The 24,561-nt window shown below is 44.1% G+C and overlaps 1 protein-coding gene across 16 annotated transcripts in view; it reads left to right on the plus strand.

Moving 5' to 3' along the window:
• RREB1 (ras responsive element binding protein 1) overlaps positions 1-24,561 on the plus strand; it is a 190,546-nt gene that overhangs the window by 102,274 nt on the left and 63,711 nt on the right. For 12 of the 16 annotated variants that reach the window (XR_002831726.1, XR_002831727.1, XM_023762740.1 and 9 more), the window contains 4 exons: positions 6,301-6,418; positions 12,819-13,767; positions 18,933-19,022; positions 20,008-20,171. Coding sequence is in view for 14 of the 16 variants with exons in the window: in XM_023762740.1 (XP_023618508.1) it covers positions 13,597-13,767; positions 18,933-19,022; positions 20,008-20,171 (425 nt within the window). In the remaining 2 variants the exon portion in view is untranslated. Of the gene's footprint in view, positions 1-2,994; positions 3,819-6,300; positions 6,419-12,818; positions 13,768-18,932; positions 19,023-20,007; positions 20,172-24,561 lie in introns of those variants that run through there. The other 4 variants (XM_006099107.3, XM_023762739.1, XM_023762745.1 and 1 more) reach the window with 4 other exon arrangements.

The raw sequence follows: 24,561 nt of genomic DNA on the forward strand, positions 1-24,561 counted from the left end.
TGCCTGAGGTAGTGAGGTGTGTAGCCTCTGCCAGCATGGGTGCTCTATTTAGGCTCCCTTGGCTGCCCACCTCTCTCACCGGCTTCTTTGGCAGAATAGAGAACCATACAGGTTCTGCTAAGTTGGGCAAGAAGGTGATGAAGTAACCAGATCCTGGTGGCCTGGCAGAAAAGCAATGTTTAGGAAAAGACTGGCTTACCTGGCGAGAGCTATAATGGCCCTTCCCCGAAGAGCAGGGCCCAGGGTGACACATGGCTGCCATGTGGCAGCTGTGTCTTGGTTTCGTGAGTCTGGCAGTAGTTAGTTCCTGTCAGTAAGACCTGCCCCCAGGAGAGCTGCAAGGACTGGAGTCTGCTTCTTCATAGTCTTATTTACAGACAGAAGAGCTTATAATCAGGGCTTTGCTCCTTTTCCTCCATCTGAGGAAGCCAGGTGCCCTTAGAGATGCAGGAAGAAGAATGGGGTGTCATAGGATAGTTTTATCTAGCACGTACCAGAAAAATCTCTTCACCTTTCCAGCAGTTCATATTTTAAGTAGTGAATGGAATCTGACTTCATAGAGACATTTGGTAAGCAAAAACCCTGGCTTCAAAATCAGCCCTTGCCTCTGCTGAAATTGTATGCACTATAACAACTAAAATGCCCAAATTATTTCTAAGGAAGAAACTGCTACCAGCATGGAACCTGTCACTCTCCCATGAGCCACTCCTTCCCCCTCTTTCCTGAATATCAGTGTCCCTTTACCCACAACAGAGAGCCGAGCCTTTTGAGAGGGTGTGTCAGCAGCTCATGGTGGGCCTACACCCACTGCTCTCAGCGGCTGGGATGAACTCAGTTTCATTTTTCTTCCTCCAGCTGTGAGTCCCATTAAGACACAAACCACAGTAGGTGGTGAGGTAGTTCTGAGGCCCAGGGGGAGCCATGCAGAGGCCTGCTTTCATTGGGGTTGTCCTCCGGGACTCCACTTCCTCACCCTCCTCCTCACCCTCCCCGGTGGGATCGGCCCTGAACGGGCAGTCGGACATCCCTCTCACAATCCAGGACTGCTGGTCCCCAACCGCTCGCCTGCCTGCCTGATTGTCCCTAACCGCTTCTGCCTGCCAGCCTGATCACCCCCTAACCACTCCCCTGCCAGCCCGATTGCCCCCAACTGCCCTCCCCTGCTGGCCTAGTCCCCCCCAACTGCCTTCCCCTGCAGGCATGGTCCCCCCCAACTGCCCTCACCTGCAGGCCTGGTCCCCTCCAACTGCCCTCCCCTGCAGGCCTGATCGCCCACAACTGCCCTCCCCTGCAGGCCTGGTCCCCTCCAACTGCCCTCACCTGCAGGCCTGGTCCCCCCCAACTGCCCTCCCCTGCCGGCCTGGTCCCCCCCAACTGCCCTCCCCTGCTGGCCTGATCGCCCACAACTGCCCTCCCCTGCCAACCTGATCACCCACAACTGCCCTCCCCTGCTGGCCTGATCGCCCACAACTGCCCTCCCCTGCCGGCCATCTTTGACCACACGGGAGCGGCCATCTTGTGTGTTGGAGTGATGGCCCATTTGCATATTACCGCTTTATTAGATAGGATTGTAGTAAATAAAGCTGAAGTCAGAATCGGTGCCTTGGTGGTTATTCTGGGAGTGGCTCCTTCCAAATCCTCACGGAAGGATGTTTTTTGGGGAGATCCGTGGTTTTGTGCTGCCCTTCGTCCAGAACGGTGGAAAGAAGAGCGCTGGTTCCCAAGGCTGGGTCATGGTCCCCGGGCAGCTGGCACGCACACGCAGGCGAGTCTCCGAGGCAGCAGTTCCGGGCCAAGGCCCAAGAAGCTGCATTTTCAGAGTACGTTTAAGGTGCACCACATAGTGACCTCCACGCATTGAGAATCGCGGTTCTAACAAAGGTCTGCACCTGCTGGGTGGCTCTGCTGGAGGGTCAGTGGCCGGTAACTTCTCACCTGGGACTGTAAGAGTTCCTTCCCGTGGTGTTGGCTTAATTTTGGGTCTGTGCACTTCTGGCTACTCACTCCCACCCCACCAGAGCTTCCTCTTGCTCCAGGTGTGCATTCCACGTTCACGGGAGCAGAGGTGGCCCGGAGTACACGGGTCGCTTCTGAGCTCGAGCTCGCACCGGGGGGTCGGTTGGATCCAGCCATTGGACAGGACTGGGCTGTGTGGCTTCAGCAGAGCCTGGGGGCTTCCTTCCCGTCTCCTTGCCTGGGTGCCTCTGGAACACAGTGGTGTTGGATGTGGAGTTCCCCATCCCCTTGTGGCAGACTCCTGCCCTGTGCAGTGAATTTTTAGTCTGAGATGGAAGTCCAGTCCTGCCTCCTGCACAGAGAAGAAGGCAAAGGTGAAGGTGGGAGGGGAGAACTCCTTTTTCCTGCCTAGAAACTGGAGGAGATGGGAGGCCAGGCGCTGAGCAGCCTGGAAGGGCAGAAATGACTCAGAATATGATTGTGAGAAGTCAGAGAATGTGACTGAGGGGAACACATCTGTTCTCTCTAGCCCTGTGCTAGGAGGTGCAAATTTTGTGCAAAAGAAACTTAACAGAGATTAGAAACTGGATTCACATTGCTCCCCCCCCCCCATGATCTTGGGGGCACGTTGCTTAACCCCAACACCTTAGTTGTCTCATCTGTACACCTAATAGACTGTTATGAGATGAAAGCAGGCGACATAGTATTCAAAAAGTATTAGCTGCTCTGGCCGGTTTGGCTCAGTGACTAGAGCATTGGCCCTCAGACCGAAGGGTCTCGGGTTTGATTCTTGGTCAAGGGCACGTACCTCAATTGCGTGTCACATCCCGCCCCCATTCGGGCAGTGTGCAGGAGGCAACCAGTCCATGTATCTTTCTCACATCGATGTTTTTCTCCCTTCCTTTCACTCTCTCAAAAAATTAATGGAAAAAATATCCTCAGGTGAGGATAAAAAAAGTATTAGCTGCTGCTACTACTTCAGAGTTCAAGTTTGGAACTAAGAATGGGGTTAGTGGGAATCTAGTAGTAGAAAGTGGTCCCTAAGGGATGGGGTGGGAAGAAGAATGTTCAGAAGAAACTGAACAGAGAGTAACCATGGGAACTGGTAGGCAAGAAGGCCAGAAGGTAAACTGAGGGCAGAGCATGGAGGGCTTTCACTGGCAGGTTAGAAAGTCTATTTTCTGCAGTCTTGAGGCAGAGGTCAGAAGACAACCCACAGGGAGGCTCTTGTACCTGGTTTTAGGTACAGTCCCCCCACCCCTGCACACTTTGTTTTCTTGAACGTGGGCCAAGAGGTCGTCCCCCTCTTCTTAGGGGTCCCCTTGAGCAGCTCTGAGTGCCTGATTGTGCAGGGCCTGCTCAGTGTGACACTCGCTGGCCCCGTTGGACCAAAGCTCATGTCAACAAGGGGGGAGGGTGACTTGCATGGGTGTCGCCCTATCCAAGGCATAGAGTGCACCCTAAGCCAAGAAACACATCCACTTCCTGGAACTCAGAGCCGTCATCGCAGCTGTCTTGGGCCTCAGAGCACTCGTGAGGCTGTCCTGTTTAGAGGAGATGGTTTTGTCCTGTGCTTGGCAGGCAGGGGAGAACAGGCAGTGCCATGCTGCGACATCTAGTCTGGCTTGGTTCTGTCCCAGCTAGCCAAGACGGGAAGAATGTTTCCTTTCTGCCTCAGCCCATCCTTCCGGAGATGTTCTTGCTGCTTGTTAAGCTCCATAGCAGCTCACAGCATCTTAGTACCCGAGCTCCTCTGAAACTCTTTTAGCCTTTCCTGGTTGGATGGGACTTCAAGCAAAACAAGCTCAGCACAGCAGCTCTCCCGGTTTGGTGTTTGGTGGTGTTGTAAAGCTCACTGTTGTGTGTGTATGGGGCTGGGGGATGGTGGGGGCGTCTTCTGTCATCCCAGGCATCTAAACTTAGCCATCTTTCCTGGGGGCCTTGGGAAAGATTTTAGATTCCACCTTAAGAATCTGTAGGGTTTCTAGAGCTGGATAGCTTTGTTTCTAGAGCGCTATCTCTGGGACCTGGTTCTTTCTGGTTTTACATAGCATTGTCCCTTATCTCCTCAGGGGTGGAGGAGGGGGTGGGGGCTAGCCTTATCCCCCTCATCCTCACAGATGGAACTCTGCCATCTCCAAGTCATCCTGCTTCCACTATACCTGGGCAAGGCCTGTGTGGGAATGCAAAGCCAGAAACTCAGCATCTTCCCTTTGGGGCAGGAGCCTCGCCCTCCCCAGCCTGCTTGTTGCATTTCCCCTACAGGCATCATCTAGGGCGCAGCCTCCCTCACTGCTTTTTTTCTTCTTCCCCTTGAGGCAGTGTTGATAGAGGTAAGGGGTATCTTGAGTTTTCTTCCAAGAACTGTCCTGTACTTTTCCGCTCTCTGAGTTCTATGAATCCCTCCTGCCTGGTGGAACCCAGAGTAAACAGGGTAGTGACTCTTATTACTCAGCTTGGTTGCAAGACATTCTCAATATTCAAATCATTTACATCCAGAATCAGAGGATGGAAGTTGCAAGGTCAAATCTGTCAGGTTGGCCCGTTCCTCCCCTGAGTTCCCAGTGTGTGCTGAGAGGTTACAAGTATCTTTTTTAATTGAGGGGAAGGGCATATGTCCAAATTTTGAGACTCTTAGTTATATTTTGAAATTTTTTAATTCCAGAGACTTGTCTCTCTGTGTTTCTACATATAGTTTACTTATTTAGAGATCTTGATGGTTTCTAGAAAAAAGTATGGAGCTATGTCTCTCTATACTTTCTTCCTCATAAAAATGTGCCATTAATTAAAAACGAATAATAACAAGAAAACCTTGCTTGTTTTTTGTTGTTGTTTTTACAGTGTTTAATTTCATCCTAGGCAGCTTTAAGTTTAGATGGGTGGGGATGATATCAAAGGATGTTTTGTTCCTATATTTCTGAAATCTCATGGGAATTTTAATAAAATTGACTTGATTCATAGTTTAAAGGAAGGTGGGTTATATACCAAGTGAAACCAGGATTCTTCTTTACTTATCCTGCATAGGTATCTGGGATTCCTGGCCTTCCTGATACTGACCCCGGCCCCCCCCCCCCCCACCCAAAAAAAGGTTGAGTGTAAAGAATGTGCATGCTTCTGTGGGAGGGGCCACAGTTGCATCAGATCCTCAAGGAGGGTTTTGCCTCTAAGAAACTTTGATAATTACGGGGGAACGAGTAAGGGTTCCGGTTCCCCTGGCTTGTTCAAAATGCAAAGAACTTTTCAAAAGAGAAAGGTTCAAAGTTAAAAGATGAGTAATTGAAGCAGTGAGGTGTAAAGAGAGAAACTGTTCACTGTGTCAGAAACCGTGAGGAGCTGCTTCTAACAGAAAGGGCTGGGAGGCTTCCTCCCCGCCACCCTGCGGGGCGGGCAGAGGTTTGCCACCTCAGTGCTCAGTAACTCCATGCGGACAAAGTAAGAGTTGAGATGATAACTGGGCATTCACATGGTGGGGCAGCCTTTCTGACCCCAACAGGGAATAAACACAAGAAAACATACCAAGCAAGTATTTCTTGACCGGTTTTGTCTGTGTGGCCGTTTATTTTACTTCTTTAGTTTTTACTTCCCAGTTTTTCACTCTTCAGTTTAGCTATGGGATGCTGTTTTTCAGAGACCTAGAGAGTGTGGCCGAACGCCATAGCTCTGGGAAATACTGCGTCCCTGTTTTCTCTCACTGTGTGGAGGGCCCAACATGGCTTTCTCCCCAGACACACTTTGGAGGCCTTTGGTCCCCAGAGCAGACATTCTCAAGCTCCTGAAGGGCCCATGCAATTTGAATAATTTGCTGCATTTACTTGACAGAAAAGAAAAATATGCATTTGTTCCTATTTGAGCTGTTATGGACACTTCTCCCATCACTCCCATTCTCTTACATTGAGGAACTGTTTAGTTCCATATTTTTCACTTTCTTCAGCTCTTCTTTTTTCCTCCCTGGTTCTGATAGCACTTAATCATGCCTCGCCCTTCTCTACCCTTTCAACTGGCCATCCATCAGCATTCACATGCCATTGAGATGCTCGAAGCTCCACCTGGAACTAGTGGTCCGAGCCATTCGGTGACGCTGCCCGTGGCATGGCTGGGGCATGCCGTGGGAGCCTTTCTGTCCCAGGCACGTGTGACCCCAGTGGCTCTTGCTCAGAGGCTAATGGAGGACTATGTGGAATCCACCCAGGAGCTGGAAGCTTGCTTACAAAGTGCAGGCAGGGGGTGGGAAACGTTTTGTTGTCTCTCATTTGTGACTCCTGGTGGTATTAAGTGGAGAAATAAAGAAATGGGACCATTTTTGGTGTTGACTCCCTTATAATGTCACCTTTTCTCATTTTGTAGGTTGCTCCCACTCTGCTCCAGAGGTGGTGGCTTTGAGGTGTGACCCTGCCCACGTTTGGGCCCAGCCAGCACCAGCTCCTCAGTAAGGAGGGCCAGCTTGATAAGACAAAGAAAACAGGTTGGTTAAACTTTATTGACTTTCCTTGAGTCACAGTAACTTTGAATGTTGAGTCTTCCTTTCTCTCCCTCTCCCGCCCCACGTTCCCTTTGAGTTCCCTCCCCTTCTCCAGGTCCCCCAGAGGCTGTGATGCACAGCCAGGGTGAAATTGTAGCTGAATCGCTACTTCTTGACCTGTTGGACCTGAGGTGTAGGATGAGAAGTCTCCAAAAGGGTGCCTCGTGTTTGTCTCACAAGAAAAGCAGCACTTCATAAATCCCATCTCCTGCTTCTCCCTTCACACCCCCAAGTCCAGACGGTGCTAAAAACGAATACCAGGCCCGTCCACCTGGCCAATGTCAATGAAGATGAGGATTTTTTTTCATATCTGTGATTGGGAATTTCATCTGAGTTCCGAATCCTCTCTGATTCTAGTTGGAGGAGATTGTATTAGAATGGGACCAATAATTTCCTATTATTATTATTATTATTATTATTATTTGCAGTGGTGAGGCTGATGTACAGGATGCTGTCAGGGAATAGAAATGGGGCAAAGGAGAGAATAAAAAATGAATACTATAAATATAAATAAAGAAAAATACGCTTTGTGAATGGACCTTTAACTTTTTTTTATTATTATTGATTTCAGAGAGGAAGGGAGAAGTAATATCAATGATGAGAGAAGAATCATTGATCAGCTGCCTCCTGCACACCCCACACTGGAAATGGAGCCCACAACCTGGGCATATGCCCTGACCAGGAATTGAACTGTGACCTTCTGGTTCATAGATGCTCAACCACTGAGCCATGCTGGCCAGGCTAAACTCTTAAACTTACCTTTCATTCCCAGAGATCAAGTATCAGTAAGTTTAGGTTAGTTAGTTTGAGTTATTACTCTTATATAGTCTAGGGCAGGGGTGGGCAACCTTTTTGTGAGTGCGTGCCAAAACCAGCAAAATCTCTGACTCAAAATTCTTCTGCCTGCCAACCCTAATTTTTTGAGAACATGTTATGCCTACTTTATATCTCTTAAGGTGTATGTATGTGAAGAACCTTGAAGAAATAATAAAATTCATTCGAGCGACAAAAACACAGTATATGATGATGAAAAATACATTTATTTTTTAATGCATACATGTACACTGATAGTCCAACAGAAAACTTTATGACTCCGTTTGATATTATCAGTGGGACTTTTGCTGCTGCATCACTGATGACAGAGATTTTACATCAGGTTTATATTTCGTGACCTTCAGAGATATGCACGAGCTACTACTTTCATCTGTCAGGCTACTCCTATTACGAGACTTAACAAAATTCATCACTGAGAACAAAGATTCACAAGGGTATGTGGATGAAACCAAAACACTGGTCAGATCTAGGAAGACAGGGAGAGTTAAGGCAGAGGCATAGAAATTGCTCTTCCCCTCTCTCGTCAATCCATGTCTATGGTCTTTAAGATAACTTGTTATGTAAAATTATTTATTTATCTAAGATGCACCTACATTGAATTTATCTGAAAAATAAAAAAGTCGATATTAAGAAAAAAATTGTAAATGGAAGATTATAAGACAGGGTTTCGCGTGCCAGCAAAAGTTATTGGTGTGCCATGTTTGGCACGCGTGCCAGGGGTTGCCCACCCCTGGTCTAGGGTCAGGCTGGGGTAGGTAGAATTGACTATACTGGCCTCTGTTTAAATTAGCACAGGGGTGAGCTCAATGTGAAAGTAGATTTTCCCCATCACAGAACCAGGTTCTTTCCCTCTTTCGCACCATTGTCCCAATGGAGAGTTCAAGTATAAGAGCAAACTGGAGTGAGACCTTGTGGTAGCTCCAGGGGCTCATTTGGGTACCTCTGAAACAGCTCTTCAGAGTGCCCTGGCTCTTCAAATGGTGTAGCTGAGAGTTTCCTTTTGTTAATTGCATCTTTAGGAAAGAGATAAGCAGTCTTTGTTTAAAAAAAAAATGCTACTTACTTACCTTTAAACCAGGAAAAGGAAGTAAATGTAGGTGATCTTGGTGTCATCAGTGCGTTACATCACACTTCATCCTAACAGAAGAAACCAATTTAGCAAGTGTCCTTGTCAGGACAAAATGGGAAACAACAAGTTTGCTTGACTTTTCTCCCTATGCTGGTTAGCTCTCTTGACTATTGCTAGGTATTCTATATTTAAGACACTTAGCCGAAACCGGTTTGGCTCAGTGGATAGAGCGTCGGCCTGTGGACTGAAGGGTCCCAGGTTCGATTCCAGTCAAGGGCATGTACCTGGGTTGCGGGCACATCCCCAGTGGGAGATGTGCAGGAGGCAGCTGATCGATGTTTCTCTCTCATCGATGTTTCTGGCTCTCTGTCTCTCTCCCTTCCTCTCTGTGAAAAATCAATAAAATATATTAAAAAAAAAAAAGACACTTAGGAAGTTTGCAAGAATGTGTCTTTGATGTTATAGTGACTGTGAGAAAAATTCTTACAGGCAATTTGGCTCTGCTTGGTGAATGTATTTTTGTTAATTTTATATTGAATATTTCCCTCCTCTCCACTTTCTTTCCCTACACAATGATAGAATTAAATTAAATTTTTATTTTAACCTAAAATATTATATTTAGTCCTAAAGGTGTTTACTCTAACCTATTTTCAGATTTAGTAAACTTTACCACATTTTCTTTTCTAAGTTGAGTCATAGGACAAAATCAAGATCATCTTCTAAACTCATACTATAAATTGTTAGAAAGGTTAATTTTTTTTACTGGCATAATTATAGTAAAGAAGATTTCTAGCCAGTTATTTTATAATTTGATGTACAATAAAACTATGGGAGAAGTATATTTTTAAAAATGAAGATGGCCTGGTCGGCATGGCTCAGTGGTTGAGCATCGACTTATGAACCAGGAGGTCACAATTTAATTCCCCAACAGGGCACATGCCCGGGTTGCAGGCTCCATCCCCAGTAGGGGGCATGCAGGAGACGGCCGATCAATGATTCTCTATCATCATTGATGTTTCTATCTCTCTCCCCCTCTCCCTTCCTCTCTGAAATCAATGAAAACACACACACACACACACACACACACACACACACACACACACACACATATATATATATATATATATATATATATATATATATATATATATAAGTTGGTTTTAGCCCTAGCAGGTTTGGTTCAGTGGATAGAGCATCGGCCTGCAGACTATAGGGTCTCAAGTTCGACTCCCCCTCTCTTCCTCTCTGAAATAAATAAAAATCCATAAAAATAAAATAAGGTAAAAGAATGAAGATGGTTTTGGTATTGGTATTGAAGGTGTCCACTTCTTTGAATCAAATAATTACATGCTGATTGATTACAGTTCTAGGGAACTGATGATACTGTTGTTAGAAATCCACAAAAGAATTGAGGTGTGTGTACACTTATGGATGTACTTCCTTCACATGTCCTTTCTTAAAGAGAAATTTGCCAAATAAACTTTAAAGGCAGTTAAAAATAGGAAGTTTGAAGCACAATCTTTATTAAGTTTAAATGGTCTTCTGGCATGGGGAAACTTCATGGAAAGACAACAGCTTTTTTTTCCCCTTTATTTAAATATATTTTATTGATTTTTTACAGAGAGGAAGGGAGAGAGATAGAAACATCGATGAGAGAGAAACATCGATCAGCTGCCTCCTGCACATCTCCTACTGGGGATGTGCCCGCAACCCAGGTACATGCCCTTGACCGGAATCGAACCTGGGACCTTTCAGTCCGCAAGCCGACGCTCTATCCACTGAGCCAAACCGGTTTCGGCATCCCCTTTAATTTTGATCATTACTTTCCTCTGTGAGGAAATATGTGAGGGATGAGGCTGAATCAGTTGTCTTAAGGAATATGTCTCTGCAGTTAGTCCTTTCACCTACCATTTGGAAAACCATTAGGTTCATATTTTCAAAAGTCTGTTAATAAGAAGGCACATTTTGTCTCTTGACAAGAAAAGGACTGCTCCTGACATCCTCTCTGACTTTTCTGGTAGGATTTTGGCTTTGGGACTTCCAAGCTCATGGCAACATCACTTAATAAAGTTATATTCCCAGGCCTCTCCTGCTCTGGTGCTGGGCACACTTGTAGTTGCTCTGGGTGTTGCCACTATCCTCTCCTCGGTCACATTGCCTAAAGTTGGAGGAGGAAACCACAGGAAGCCATGTTCTTTCTGGTGTTCTCCTTAAGCATTCACTTGGCGGTGAAATAATGAGCGTGATGTTTGATGGCAGTTGAGGACTTGTGAGATTTACTGATGCACACCATGGGGGACAGGGTGTGTGGCTCACTGCAGGCTTCAGCTATGAAATACCTTCCCAGATAAAACGAGGGAAATCATTTACCCGTAGACTTACTTCTGGCCATACCTGTAGCCATCGACTACCAGTTGCAAGGGATGTAACTAGAAAAGGCCTGTAGAGGTAGGTTTTGATGTGGCTGTGGGTCAGTTTTCCCTTTGGTTATTCTTTTCACATTACCTGGTTTCCTTTAGGTTTGACGTAATACCTTCTGGACTGTGAGCCTTTAGTGAATTACTCAACTGCCTTGTCTTTGGTCAGTTTTAAGTAGAGGTGGGAGGTGAGTCAGATTGGAGTCTGAGTGTCCCGCATGCCCCTGTCTCTCTGCAGTAATGCAGCGGACCTAGGGAAGGACGCCAGGGGCAGAGTATGAAAGAGTGTTTGTTACACGTACACGCACACACAGGCACGGGCTTCAGAAAGTAAAATACCGCAAAATCGTTCTGTCTGTTGGGAGTGAGGGTGACAACACTGTAGGGGACATCAACCACAATATGGTTTTGGAAGAAAAAGAAGACTTAGAAATTGCCTGGTACTGGCACAAGAACAGACATATAGATCAATGGAATAGAATAGAGAGTCCAGAAATCGGCCCGAACCAATATGCTCAATTAATATCTGACAAAGGAGGCAAGAACGTACAATGGAGCCAAGATAGTCTCTTCAATAAATGGTGTTGGGAAAATTGGACAGATACATGCAAGAAAATGAAACTAGACCACCAACTTACACCATACACAAAAATAAACTCAAAATGAATAAAGGACTTAAATGTACGATGGGAAACCATAAAAATACTAGAATAATCCAAAGGCAACAAAATCTCAGACATATGCCTAAGCAATTTCTTCACCGATACAGCTCCTAGGGCATTGGAAACTAAAGAGAAAATAAACAAATGGGACAACATCAAAATAAAAAGCTTCTGCACAGCAAAAGAAACCATCAACAAAACAACAAGAAAGTCCACTGCGTGGGAGAACATATTTGCCAATGTTATATCTGATAAGGGCCTAATCTCCAAAATTTATAGGGAACTCATACAACTTAACAAAAGGAAGATAAACAATCCAATCAAAAAATGGGCAAAGGACCTAAATAGACACTTTTCAAAAGAGGACATTCAGAAAGCCAAGAGACATACGAAAACTTACTCAAAGTCACTAATCATCCTAGAGATGCAAATCAAAACAACAATGAGGTACCATCTCACACCTGTCAGAATGGGTATCATCAACAAATCCACAAACGACAAGTGCTGGAGAGGATGTGAAGAAAAAGGAACACTTGTGCACTGCTGGTGGGAATGCAGACTGGTGCAGCCACTATGGAAGACAGTATGGTGTTTCCTCAAAAAACTAAAAATGGAACTCCCATTTGACCCTGTGATCTCACTTCTAGGAATATATCCCAAGAAACCAGAAACACCAATCAGAAAGGATATATGCACCCCTATGTTCATAGCAGCACAATTCACGATAGCTAAGATCTGGAAACAGCCTAAGTGCCCTTCAGTAGATGAATGGATTAGAAAACTGTGGTACATCTACACGATGGAATACTATGCTGCTGTAAAAAAGAAGGAACTCTTACCATTTGCAACGGCATGGATGGAACTGGAGAGCATTATGCTAAGTGAAATAAGCCAGTCAATGAAGGAAAAACACCACATGATCTCACTCACTCATGGATAATAAAGACCATTATAAACTTATGAACAAAAATAGATACAGAGGCAGAGCTGCCTCGAACAGACTGTCAAACTACAGCAGGAAAGCCGGGGAGGGTTGGGGGGCGGGGGTGGGGGGTGGGGTAAGAGATCAACTGAAGGACTTGTATGCATGCATATAAGCATAACCAGTGGACATAAGACACTGGCGGGTAGGGTAGGCCGGGGGATTGTTAAGGGCGGGAAAAAAAAGGAGACATATGTAATACTCTTTGCAATACTTTAAGCAATAAAACAATTAAAAAAAAAGAAAAGAAATTGCCTCTTATTTGTGCTCCGTGTTCTCATGAATTTCGTGGTCTGAGATTACAGCAAATAAATGGTTTCAATCTTTCACTAAGTGAAAATATATGCACTGAATCTTTTTGCCTTTGCTTCCCTTCCAGTGTCAACGAGTGATACCGGGAGAAGAAAAAAAACGTGAAACACAGACTCATTTCCTACTCCACGTGGATGATAGCTATAGCAAGGGAAAATCTCATAGTTTATCAGTTGGGGCAGAAATGGAGGTAATTGGCAGTGGGCTGGATTTTCTTCTGTCCATGTTCTGGGGTATCGGTATATTTCCTATTTGTATTTTTTAAGAAGCAATGTTTTTTATGTTGATTTGAAATTTGGTCACAATTTTGATAGGGTTGGCACCTCAATTGCCTTATACAACTGGGGCCCATTGAAATCACTGGCTTGTGGCAGCAGAGTTAAGTGAAACCTGATGGTTCTCAGTTGTCAGGTTTACAACATCCCTGTAGTAATAAGTTAGTTAGGTTATTGGGAAGGTGCTGGTCAAATAGCAGCTCCCTGGGCTTCCTAATTATTGGTCAGCCTTTGCCACTCTGCCTAATGAAAGATTAGTATCGGCAAAGAGACCTGCCTCAGGTGGCTTTGGGAGTTGTGTTAGTGGCATACACTTAGAAAGGAAGTAAGGTTATTCTTTGATATGACAACACTTCATTTAGGTGAAAGCTTAAGTCGTTATGGGTGTGAGTGTCAGCTTGAATTGAAGGCAGAGGGTCTTAGGTATTTTGGCCTGACTTACAGTTGTGGTAGCCATGGCCAGTACCACCTGGCTCTGACAGAAGCCTCAATTTCCCAATGATCATATCAGCAATTTCCGATTTTCAGTTTTATGGCAGAGGCTTCTTAGAAGCTTAAACCCTTGTCCCAATGACGTCAAGTTCGCCCATTGGCTTGGAAGGTTCAGACTTGTCTTCCATCAACACCATGATGTCAGCGGTAATGAGTGTAGGGAAGGTTGCCGAGAATGGCGGGAGCCCCCAGAGCATCAAGTCCCCCACGAAGCCTCCAGGACCAAACCGGATTGGCCGAAGGAACCAGGTAAGCTTCTGTGGGCGAGGTGGTGACGTCTGGTGACTTCGGTCTCTGAGACGTTGGGAGAAGGATGTTCCCTTGAGCCTCAGCTTGCTCAGATAAACCCGTGGGCGTATTGAGATGTAAGCAGACATACACAGAGGTGGTCATCATTTTTCAAGTGCAAACTTTTCATAGCTTATTTCCATTTCCTTTCATGGAGAAAGTTTTCTATGCTGTGGTGTCAATATTGGTAAAAATGCCCTGATTCTCTGCCCTGTAATTTGATTTGATTGCCAGCTTTCTTCATTTGATGGCCAAGGTAAAGAACTTAACTTAGTTCTCTATTGTGATGTTGTTCCTTTCCTTACCCAGCTGGTTTCTAAAGCCACCTCCTTGATTACTTTTTAAGTGTCTTCAGATTATGGAGCAAATAAGAACTGGTTGTCCTGGGGCTACTATCCAGCTTCCCATCCTCGACAAAGCACAGAATTTGGCTCCAGAGAATTCCACATAAGAGGCAATTTAGTCCTTTTGAACTTGTAGTGGGCATTAGATCAGGAGAAGAAGGAAAGAGTAAATGAGTGGGCAGGGATACGGAGGATTAATGATGTAGTCAAAGTCCAGTCCCCTCTGTTGGGAAATGAGATGAATCTTTTAATTGACATACAAAGGGGGTACTTGCAAAGTGGTTGCTATCCTGTTAAGCAGCATGTTCAACGAAGCTCAAGGAGTGAGGTAGAGAGTACACAGTTCTCATTTCTTCTCTGAATCCATATGATATGAACCAACTCCTCCACATTTAGTTTTTGGTTTATCAGATTTAATGGGGTTATACCAAACCCTCAGGGAGCAGGCAGTCTTAAATTTGTCTAGATACCAGAAATGGAGATGAAAGTAAACTTGCTGGGATTTTTTAAATTAAAATTTTTTTTTATTAACAATCCTACAGTGACTGTTATTATACAGAATTGTCTGAGTACATCTATGATGGTTTTCTATCAATTCTTAGAAGTAAAACATTAATTAAGGCTTTCGATATAATTTGCCCTCCAGAAAAAGTTTTACCAGCCTAAAATCCCTCCAGCAGCGTGGGAGCGTGTCTGTTTCTCCACACCGCTCTCAAGGCTGAACACTTGGCAGAATTAAACAGTGTTTTAGGGTTGGAGCATTGATACCTTTTTCTCTCTTTTTTTTCCTTGTCTCTGCGTGCCTCTCTTCCTATGGGTCCTTGAGAAAATACTCAGCCTGCATGACTGTGGCCTGAGTCAAGAAGGAGTGCTAGCTCTGGGAAGAAAAGGTTTATTTCCACTCTCACATGACTGTCTGTCCATCCATCTGTTCGTTCGTCTCTCCATCCATTCACTCGTTTCATGGTATATGCCAGCTCCTAATTCCAGCCAGGTACTGCACCACGGTATCAGGCATTTCGGGCTCCAGTCCTTTCCCAGTGGTTCAGAGACGACAAGTAGAGCCATAGGAGGGGACACACAGCTCTTCAGTCCCTGGGTGGTAACTGGGAGTGACTGTGTAAGTGTGGTGCAGGAAATGGGACAGGTGTGTGCCTCGGCTATTTGTCATCTACCCCCTGTGCCTCCAGGGTTCCTTGGGTTCTTTGGGGCACTGGCTCAGTTTTTGAAGGGGAGGTCTGGGCCAGAGGTAAAAAGGGAAAGACAGTGCACGGGAGAAAAAACAAACAGAATGCAGTGGGGAGAGAGCGCTTCATCCTCACCTGGGAGTGGGCGGGGAGGGCTGCCACGGAGCCCTGGGAGGAGTCCCATGAGCAATAGCACCAAGTTCCAGGGCAGATTAGCCCGAGCTGGACACCGGCATGGATGCCAGAGCGTTTCGCTAGGGAACGGTTAGTTATCACATTAGCTACTAATTTTATCTGTCAGCTCAGGAAGTGTGCTCTTTCCACTAGCGTGGCCCCAATAACTGGGTTCAGAATTCTCCAGTAGGGCTTCTCCCAGCATCATGATGCTGCCTTTTCTATTGAAAACTAAATCCGAGTTCACAGTCTTCCTTCCCCCAGAGCACCATGGATTTTGTGGGCTGGAGTCACAGGCTGTGGCATGCCACTGCCAGGCTCAGAGCACGTTTGGGCCCGAGTTCATGATAAGCCCCAGAAGCAGTGCCAGGTAGACCCATGAGCTGCTCTGACTGCTTCTCCCTCAAGGTGAATGAAAGGTGATTTTTTTTTTTATTTGCCTCCTCAAGGAGCTGGTCTCTTGGAGACTTGGCTTTTTAACATGTATTTACATCCTACTGATGAATCTTTCGCTAAAAAAAAATTTAATATATCGTATTGCTAATCTAATAATTCATCAGAAAGACCCAAGACTGAATTTTGGCCTGGCTGTGAGGCATTTCTCATTATGATTGTGAGTGCTCATATTTTGTCATTGCTACTTTTGTTTTTGGTTTTTCCGTTTGGTGGTTCTTGGCCAGCTCCATTCTAAGTGTAGTAGCACTGGGCTGAGAAGGTAGGACACCCCAGACACACATTATACCCCTGTGAGGAGTGCAAGTCGCTGGACTCAGTGACACTTGCAGGCTTTTTACTATCTCTGGGTTAATCAACTTCCTTAGAATTGATAGCTGTAATTTTTTTTTTAAATTTGAGAGTGAAAAATGTATGACATACCTAGGTCTCAGACCCAGTGCCACAGACTAGGAAAAGGTGACTTACCCACAGGGGCTGCTTTCCAAGACACCCAGTGGATGCCTGAAACTGTAGATGGGACCGAACCGCATATATGCTATGACTTTCCCCATACATACAAGCCTTTTCACGTAAGGAAGCATCTTTTGGCTTCTCTTTGGCACATTCGATTGCCAGCATCACTACTATTGCACTGTGGGGCCTTCACTAAGTAAAATAAGGGCGACTTGAACACAAGCACTGCAAAATACCTCAAGAGTCAATCGGATACCCAAGACAGCCACTGAGTGACAGTGTATGCAGCCTGGTATGCTGGACACAGGAATGATTCACGTCCCAGCAGAGGGCAGGATGGCATGAGAGTTCATCATACTACTCAGAACGGCAAAACATTTAAACATATGGATAGTTTATTTTGGAAATTTTCCGTTTAATATTTTTGGACCGTAGTTGCCCATGGGTACCTAAAACCATGAAATATGAAACTGCAGATAAGGGGGGACTACTGTGCTTAAAACGAGGTCTGCTAGTCTTTGAAGAGAGAGAGAGAACCACTATAGGCAGCTATACAGTAGACATGCATGCACTCCACCTCGTCTGGTTTATGGTGCATTTGTTTTTATAGTCTTCAGGGTGACTTGTATTTTCATCATCTCTCATAAGCCAGCCTCAACGGCGTTTCTTTTCTGTGCCTTGGAGCTCATCTTTTTATTTTATTTTTTCCTTTTTTTTGTCAGACTTCTATAACAGTGGTTTAGGGCAGGGGTCCTCAAACTTTTTAAACAGAGGGCCAGTTCACTGTCCCTCAGACCGTTGGAGGGCCGGACTATAGTTTAAAAAAAAACTATGAACAAATTCCTATGCACACTGCACATATCTTATTTTGAAGTAAAAAAACAAAACGGGAACAAATACAATATTTGTATTTGCATGTGGCCCGCGGGCCGTAGTTTGAGGACCCCTGGTTTAGGGCATGGGCTGTCGAGCAGCTGGCCTGAGTTTTAATTCTGGATCTATGTAATAGTTCACTGATTTGGGGCAGGTTACTTGCCTCTCTGTACTCCAGTTTCCTCATCCAGAAAATGGGGTCCATAATAGTGGCTATTTTTTTAGTGGTTGTAAAAAAATTGATAATTTTATATGTACAGAGTTTAGCACATAGTAAGTGTTCAATAATTGGTGTTATTTGCGAGGAACAGAAACTCATTCAAATGAGCACAAGGAAAAAGAGGTCTGTTGAAAATGCCCGCAGGTCCAGCCCTCCCCTCTTTCACAGGCTGCTCGGTCTCCCACTCCATTAGCACATCCAGCTGCACGTTGTGGCTGGGACTCACCATGCTGCTGGGTCTGGCCCCAACCCTACATGCACTGTAATTCAAGTGCTGCTGATCACCTAACTTAGTAACCTAGTCAACCCCACACCTGGGCACATACCAACATCTCCTGGGAGCCTGTGAAACAAATTCCTGGGGTTCAGCTCCCCTCACCCCAGTGATTCTGACTCAGTCTGTTGTGAGTCTGATCTAGAAATCTCAGGAAGCTCCCAGGCGATTCTGCTGATCTTCGGAAACCCATGGATCTTAGTCTCTAAGCATCTCAATTCCACATTCCTGAGAGTGGCATCCAGGCCTTGATCCCGTTAGTTTTGGGGATGAGGACAGACCTGAGGTGCTCAGGGATTGTGTGTTGAGAAGGTTGTGACAGGCATGTCCATGACAAAGCTCCAGGAATTATTTTGAAAGGAGTTGTGTAGGTAGTAAAGGAGCTTGTCATTTTCCTTAAAAAGGTAAAATATATTGCTTCAAGGAAGCTTGTCCTGTCCTGTGTGTTTTGAGGGAACATAAAATGGGCCACTTCCCCAAGCAGTGAGCTTGTTCTTTTGTCGCCTCTGTGGGAGTCTTCATTTTGGATTTTTAGTCGCTATCACAGCATTCTTATTCTTATTTACTATTTATGAGCGGTGTCAAGCAGGTGCTAGCAGGGAGTAAAAGGGCCAAGTTGGTGCCTGTTGGGCACACAGCTGGGCCCGGAGGCCTTCCACCATTAGGAGGTGTCATGAGAACTTCATTACCTCTCATGTGTCCTTGGGAGGCCCGAGGACAGGTGGAAAAGAGTAGCTGGAGCCTGGGTCGGACTTGGGGAGAAATACATTCCTTTCCTAGCTCTGCCTTGACTTAATGCTTAATTTTTCGCCATCACTGATGATTAATTAAATAGTGTATGTCTAATAAGAATACTAATATTTATTGAGCACTTACCCTGTGCCAGGCACTAGTCCAGTACTTTCTGTGTGTCAGCTGAATTAATCCTCATCACAATGTGATGTGGTAGATGCTGTTACTTTCCCATTTTACAAATGAGGAAACAGGGCCAACAGGACGGTGACTTGTCCAAGCGCATACCAGACAGGCTCCAGAGCCCATCCTCTTAGCCGTCTCATTGCTACGGCCCATGAGACACAGGTGCTCATGGCAGACAGAAGAGGCACCAGGTGCAATTGATTCTCCCTTTTATTATGTCTTTTCAGGAAATGAAAGAAGAGAAGTCTTCCTACAACTGCCCCCTGTGTGAAAAGATTTGCACTACACAGCACCAGTTAACTATGCACATTCGTCAGGTTTGCTACTGCTTTTATATTTTTGTTTTAAATCATTCTTCATTAAGAGAGGACCAAGTGATTTGGTATCAGTATATGAATTGTGGCTGTGTTTAATTTCAGTTTAATATTTCAATTATTTTGCGAGGTAGTTATGAAATAATTTTTGTGTGTGTGATTGTGACAAAGTCCCAGATCAACACAGAATTCTTTTTCAGAATTTAGCAAATACCGAGTTCACTGACCACATGTAGCAGAAGACTGCATGGTATGTGACTCGTCAGTATGAACCAAACCCCTTACAGAACAGGAAATTGTAGGTGTACACCCTGCTCTTTATGTTGTTCCAGCCTCATGTCGTGCAGCAGGGCATTGACTTGATTTGGGATCTCATTTGGTTTTTCCTCTTTATTATGAGAGTTTTCCTTCTCCCTCGCCTGTTATAACTGATTCATGACAAAGTACTGATGACTCTAGTGACATTATTCAAGTTAGAGCGTGGCGCCAAAAAATAACATCATTTACTAATTTGGGTTTGGATGGAAATGTTCCTTCTTAACCTGTTTCAGAGGCCAGACCTCTCTCAACTGTGCAGATTTCAGTTCTTCCCTGGCAGCAAGACTGAGTCATCAGACTTGAAGAATGGACACTGACAATGGGAGGACCACAGTTCACCTGTTTGCTGTAGAGCTGACAGTCTTCCTGTTCGTGTTAATAGAGTGGTCAGTTCATCCATATGTGTCTCCAAGAAAGACCTTCAAAGATTCAAACTCTCTCTGAGTCTTGTAGAAGTATTTTTCAAAACCGAAACATGGAAATAGAAGAAGATCATACAGAACCTTTATTTGCCTGTGTTGCTGATCAGTCTTGACATTCAGGAAGATATTTAAAATGAAACAGAAAAAAATAGCTGAGAAGCTTTACTGGTTTTATTATAAAGCTTTGAATTTGTGTTACTGAGTCTTGGCCCATCTTAAGTGACCACTGTGGTGATTGCTTTCTGCAGCACAACACGGACACCGGAGGGGCAGACCATTCGTGCAGCATCTGCGGGAAGTCTCTGAGCTCGGCCAGCTCCCTGGACCGCCACATGCTGGTGCACTCTGGCGAGAGGCCTTACAAGTGCACTGTGTGTGGCCAGTCTTTTACCACCAATGGGAACATGCACAGGTGGGTGAGGGCCGCTGTGGCCTGGTGGCTTCTCAGCCATGATCAGAGAGAGGACTTGCCTGGAAGCATTAAGAGTTCTGAATCCTGTTCACTGTATGGAAAAGCCAGAGATGGTTTTTGCTTGTGCATACTAACTCCGGAGCATTAGAGGTGTCTCATCGTGGGAAACAGAAGTACCTGGGCTAGGTCTTTGGCCCTTTGGGGATTAGGGTGAAACACCAAGTCCTTCCCCTTTGCCAGTTGCTATTTCTTTGTTCAGGTGCCAGAGGTGGGCAGCTTATCAGATACAGAGGAACCCTCAAGGAATAGCACAGTAACCTTTGCCTTTTAAAAACTAGTTGCATATGCATCCTAGGTTCCCTGCAGGTGTTTTTCTTAACGAAAAATTTCTGGGACCTTTGAATAAATAGTTAAGTTGCCTGGTCCTGGAGCTTTAGGGTAAGAGAGGATAAAAGAAGAAATAGAAAATCTAATAAATGTCAGGAATTTGCTTCTGAGGAGGAGAGAGGCTCACTCAGAAGTGGGAGGGAGCTCAGTGGTGGGCATATTAAAATTCTGTGGTATGAGCCCATGGGAAGTATACTTTATAGAATGATTACATATGTTTTGAGGGGTTAGAATAGACTTTTTGTTGTTGTTAATCCTCACCCAAGGTTATTTTTTCCATTGAGTTTTAGAGAGTGAGAGGGAGGGGGTGGAGAGAGAGAGAGAGAGAGAGGGAGAGAGAAACATTGATGTGAGAGAGTCATATGATGGGTTGCCTCCTGAAAGCACCCAGACTGGGGCCAGAGATTGAACCTGGGGCGCATGGGCAGATGCTCTAACCACTGAGCAGCACCAGCTAGAGCAGAACAGACTTTTTAAATGTTTTTGTTTTAGCACAAACATTTTAGGAACATTAGAATTCTAGGAAGATTTTTTAAAGGGACTCAAAATTTTACCTTCTCAGAAAATCAGGCTATTTTTATTTTTCTGTATTCTTTTCTAGGCTTTCTTTTTTGGGGGTGGGGTGGGGGTTAAGCCTCACCTGAGGATATTTTTTCCATTGATTTTTAGAGAGTGGAAGGGAGAGGGGTAGAAAGAAACATCATCGATGTTAGAGAGACACATCGATTGGTTGCCTCCCACATGTGCCCCAACTAGGGCCACGGATGGAGCCTGCAACTGAGGTACGTGCCGTTCACTGGAATCGAACTCAGGACCCTTCAGTCTGAAGGCCGACCCTCTATACATTGAGCCAAACCAGCCAGGGCATACTGCTTTCTTTTTAAAAGTTGACCAACATCTTGTTTTTCATATTTATTTCAAAAGAAATATGTTGTGAAATTGATGTTTTAGTACATGTAAATACTAATATGATATGGTCCATTTATTCCACCTAAAATCATTTCATGAACTACTGATGGTATACTTGAAACATACAAACATAATGGTAAATTTCTGGATTCTGAAATTAGGCACCTGATTTCAAATGTCAGCGCTGCCACTTGTAAATTTCCCATTCTTGAGCAAGTTACTTAACCTATGTACCTCAGTGACCTCCTCTTTAACACAAGATTTTTAATATCATCCATGTCATTGTACTAAGATGAGGATTAGGAAATAAGGAGTTCAGCACATATCTATTACTTGCATTTCTAAGTAAAACTGCAATAATTTAAAGCCTAGGAATTTCTCAGTCTGCACTAGACGTTAGACTATAGTATGACTCTCTGAAAGGTATCAATATTTTAAAGAATATTTACAAAGTGCTTTACTTTTTTTTCCCCCATAAAAAGTTCAGTTTTCTCTCTTTGCTCCTCCTCTTCTCGTAGGAGTTTTGGGTATAAAGAAGGAAGTGAATACTGTTGCTATTTTAAAATACATATTACCTTTTAGCTTTTTGCTTTTTTGTCGCCATATCAGCCTGTTGGTGACTTTGCCTTCTCTTTGCCATTTTATTTTGTTTTGCCTGCAGCTCCTATCTACCTCATACCTCCCAAAAAGGACTCCCTCATACATTCACCCTCTTAAAATCTGGGCTTAGAGTGTTGTTGCCTGTCCCCTTCTGGGGCAGTTCCCCTGCTTTCTCCTACTGAATCTCCTGCTCAGGGGGACTCCCCAGCTCTTATTTGGCAGTGGGCAATAGAGTGCATTCCCTCCTCCTGGCTGCTTTAGCCCTGACTACTTACTGCTTATGATACTCCATGAGCCATCTCTGGTCTTAGGCCCAATCACACCTGATTTTAAAAATTTCTAATTATAACTAAAGTTACAGTGCACTATGCATCTGGCACTGGACTAAATTTCTATTTATTTGTTTACATCTTTATGATATATAATTTATATACTATTCATTACATTTTACCCACCTAAAGTATGCAATTCAGTGGGTTTAGTATATTCACAGAATTAATGCAGCCATCACTCTAATCAATTTTATATTTTCATCACCTCCAAAAGAAACCCATACCTATAAGAAATCATTTCTCATTACTTCCCACCCTCCACCCTGGGAAAACACTAATCTGCTTTCTGTCTTTGGATTTTCATATTCTGGACAGTTCATATAAATGGAATTATATAATTATGGTCTTCTGTGACTGGCTGCTTTCACTTAGCATAATGTTTTCAAGATTGCTGTATGTGGTATGTAGCATGTGTCAGTACTTCATTCTTTTTTGTTGTCAGATGATAGCCCATTGTGTGGGTACCACATTTTACTTACCTCTTCAGTTGGTGGGCATTTGAGTCATTTCCACTTTTTGGCTATTATGAATAATGCTGCTATGAACATTGAACAGTTTTTCATGTGGAAGCATGTGTTTATTTCTCCTGGGTAGATACTTAGGAGTGGGATTACTGAGACATGTGGTAACTCCATATTTAACATTTTGAGGAACTATCCCACTGTTTCCTAAAGCAGCTGTACCATCATTTTATATTCCCACCAGCAGTGGATGAGGGTTCCAATTTTTCCGTATCTTGTTAACAGTTGTTACTATTTGTCTCTGTCTTTTTCATTACAGCTATCCTAATAGGTGTGAAATGGAATAGGTGTGAGTTACATAATTTTAATTCTTACACTTACATCTATGATCTATTTGGGGTTAATATTTGCATAGTGTGTAAGGAAGGGGTCCAAGTTCAGTCTTTTGCACTATTTGTTAGAAAGACTTTTCTTTCCCAGTTGAATTGTCTCGTTGACCATAAATACAAGGATTTAGATCTGTACTCGCAGTTCTGTTCCCTTGATCTCTATGTCTTCCCTGAGGCTAACATGATATTAATTACTGTTGCTTTTTGGTAAGTTTTGAAATCGAGAGGTATGGAACCTCTAACTTAGATCTTTTTCAAGATTGTTTTGGCTATTCTGAGTTGCTTGCATTTCTATATGAATTTTAGGATTAGCTTGTCAGGTGTTCGTTTTTGTTTTTTGTTTTTTCCAAAAAAGGCAACTGAAATAATTACAGGGATTGCAAAATGTGTGAATCAATTTGGGGGCATTGCCATCATAATATTAAATTTTTAATCATGGAATATTTTCCATTTATGTAGATATTACTGGATTTCTTTCAACTATTTTTCAGAGGCAAGTTTTATATTTTGTTAAATTTATTCCTAAGCTTTATTCTTTTTGGTGGTATTGGAAGTGGAATTGTTTTTTAATTTAATTTCATTTTTTTAATATGTTTTTCATTGATATTTTTTAGAGAGAGAGGAAGGGAAAGGGATAGAGAGATAGAAACATCGATGCGAGAGAAACATCAATTGGCTGCTTCCTGCTTGCACCCACTGGGGATTGAGCAAATCCAGGCCTGTGCCCTGACTGGAAATTGAACCGGTGACCTCTTGGTTTATGGGTCGACCCTCAACCACTGAGCCCCACTGGCTAGGCTAATTTCATTGTTTGATTGTGCGTTGCTAGTGTATAAAAGTACAGTTCAGCCCTAGCCGGTTTGGCTCACTGGATAGAGCATCGGCCTGGGGACTAAGGGGTCCCAGGTTCGATTTCGGTCAAGGGCATGTACCTTGGTTGCAGGCACATCCCCAGTAGGAGGTATGCAGGAGGCAGCTGATCGATGCTTCTCTCTCATCGATGTTTCTAACTCTCTATCCCTCTCCCTTCCTCCCTGTAAAAATCAATAAAATATATTTTTTAAAAAAAAGTACAGTTTAAACTTTATATTGATCTCATTTCCTACAATTTTGCTGATTCATTCTAATAGTTACTTAGTGAATTCCTTAGGCTTTTCTGTATACAAGATCATGTCATCTGCAAATAGAGATAGTTGTACTTCTTCCTTTGAAACTAATCTGGATGCCTTTTCATTTATTTTTCTTGCCTGCTAGCCCTCATTAGATCCTCCAGCGCAATGTTAAATATAGGTGGAGAGAATGGACATCACTG

This window comes from Myotis lucifugus, unplaced genomic scaffold, assembly GCF_000147115.1.
Source record: "Myotis lucifugus unplaced genomic scaffold, Myoluc2.0 scaffold_259, whole genome shotgun sequence".
NCBI lineage: Eukaryota > Metazoa > Chordata > Mammalia > Chiroptera > Vespertilionidae > Myotis > Myotis lucifugus.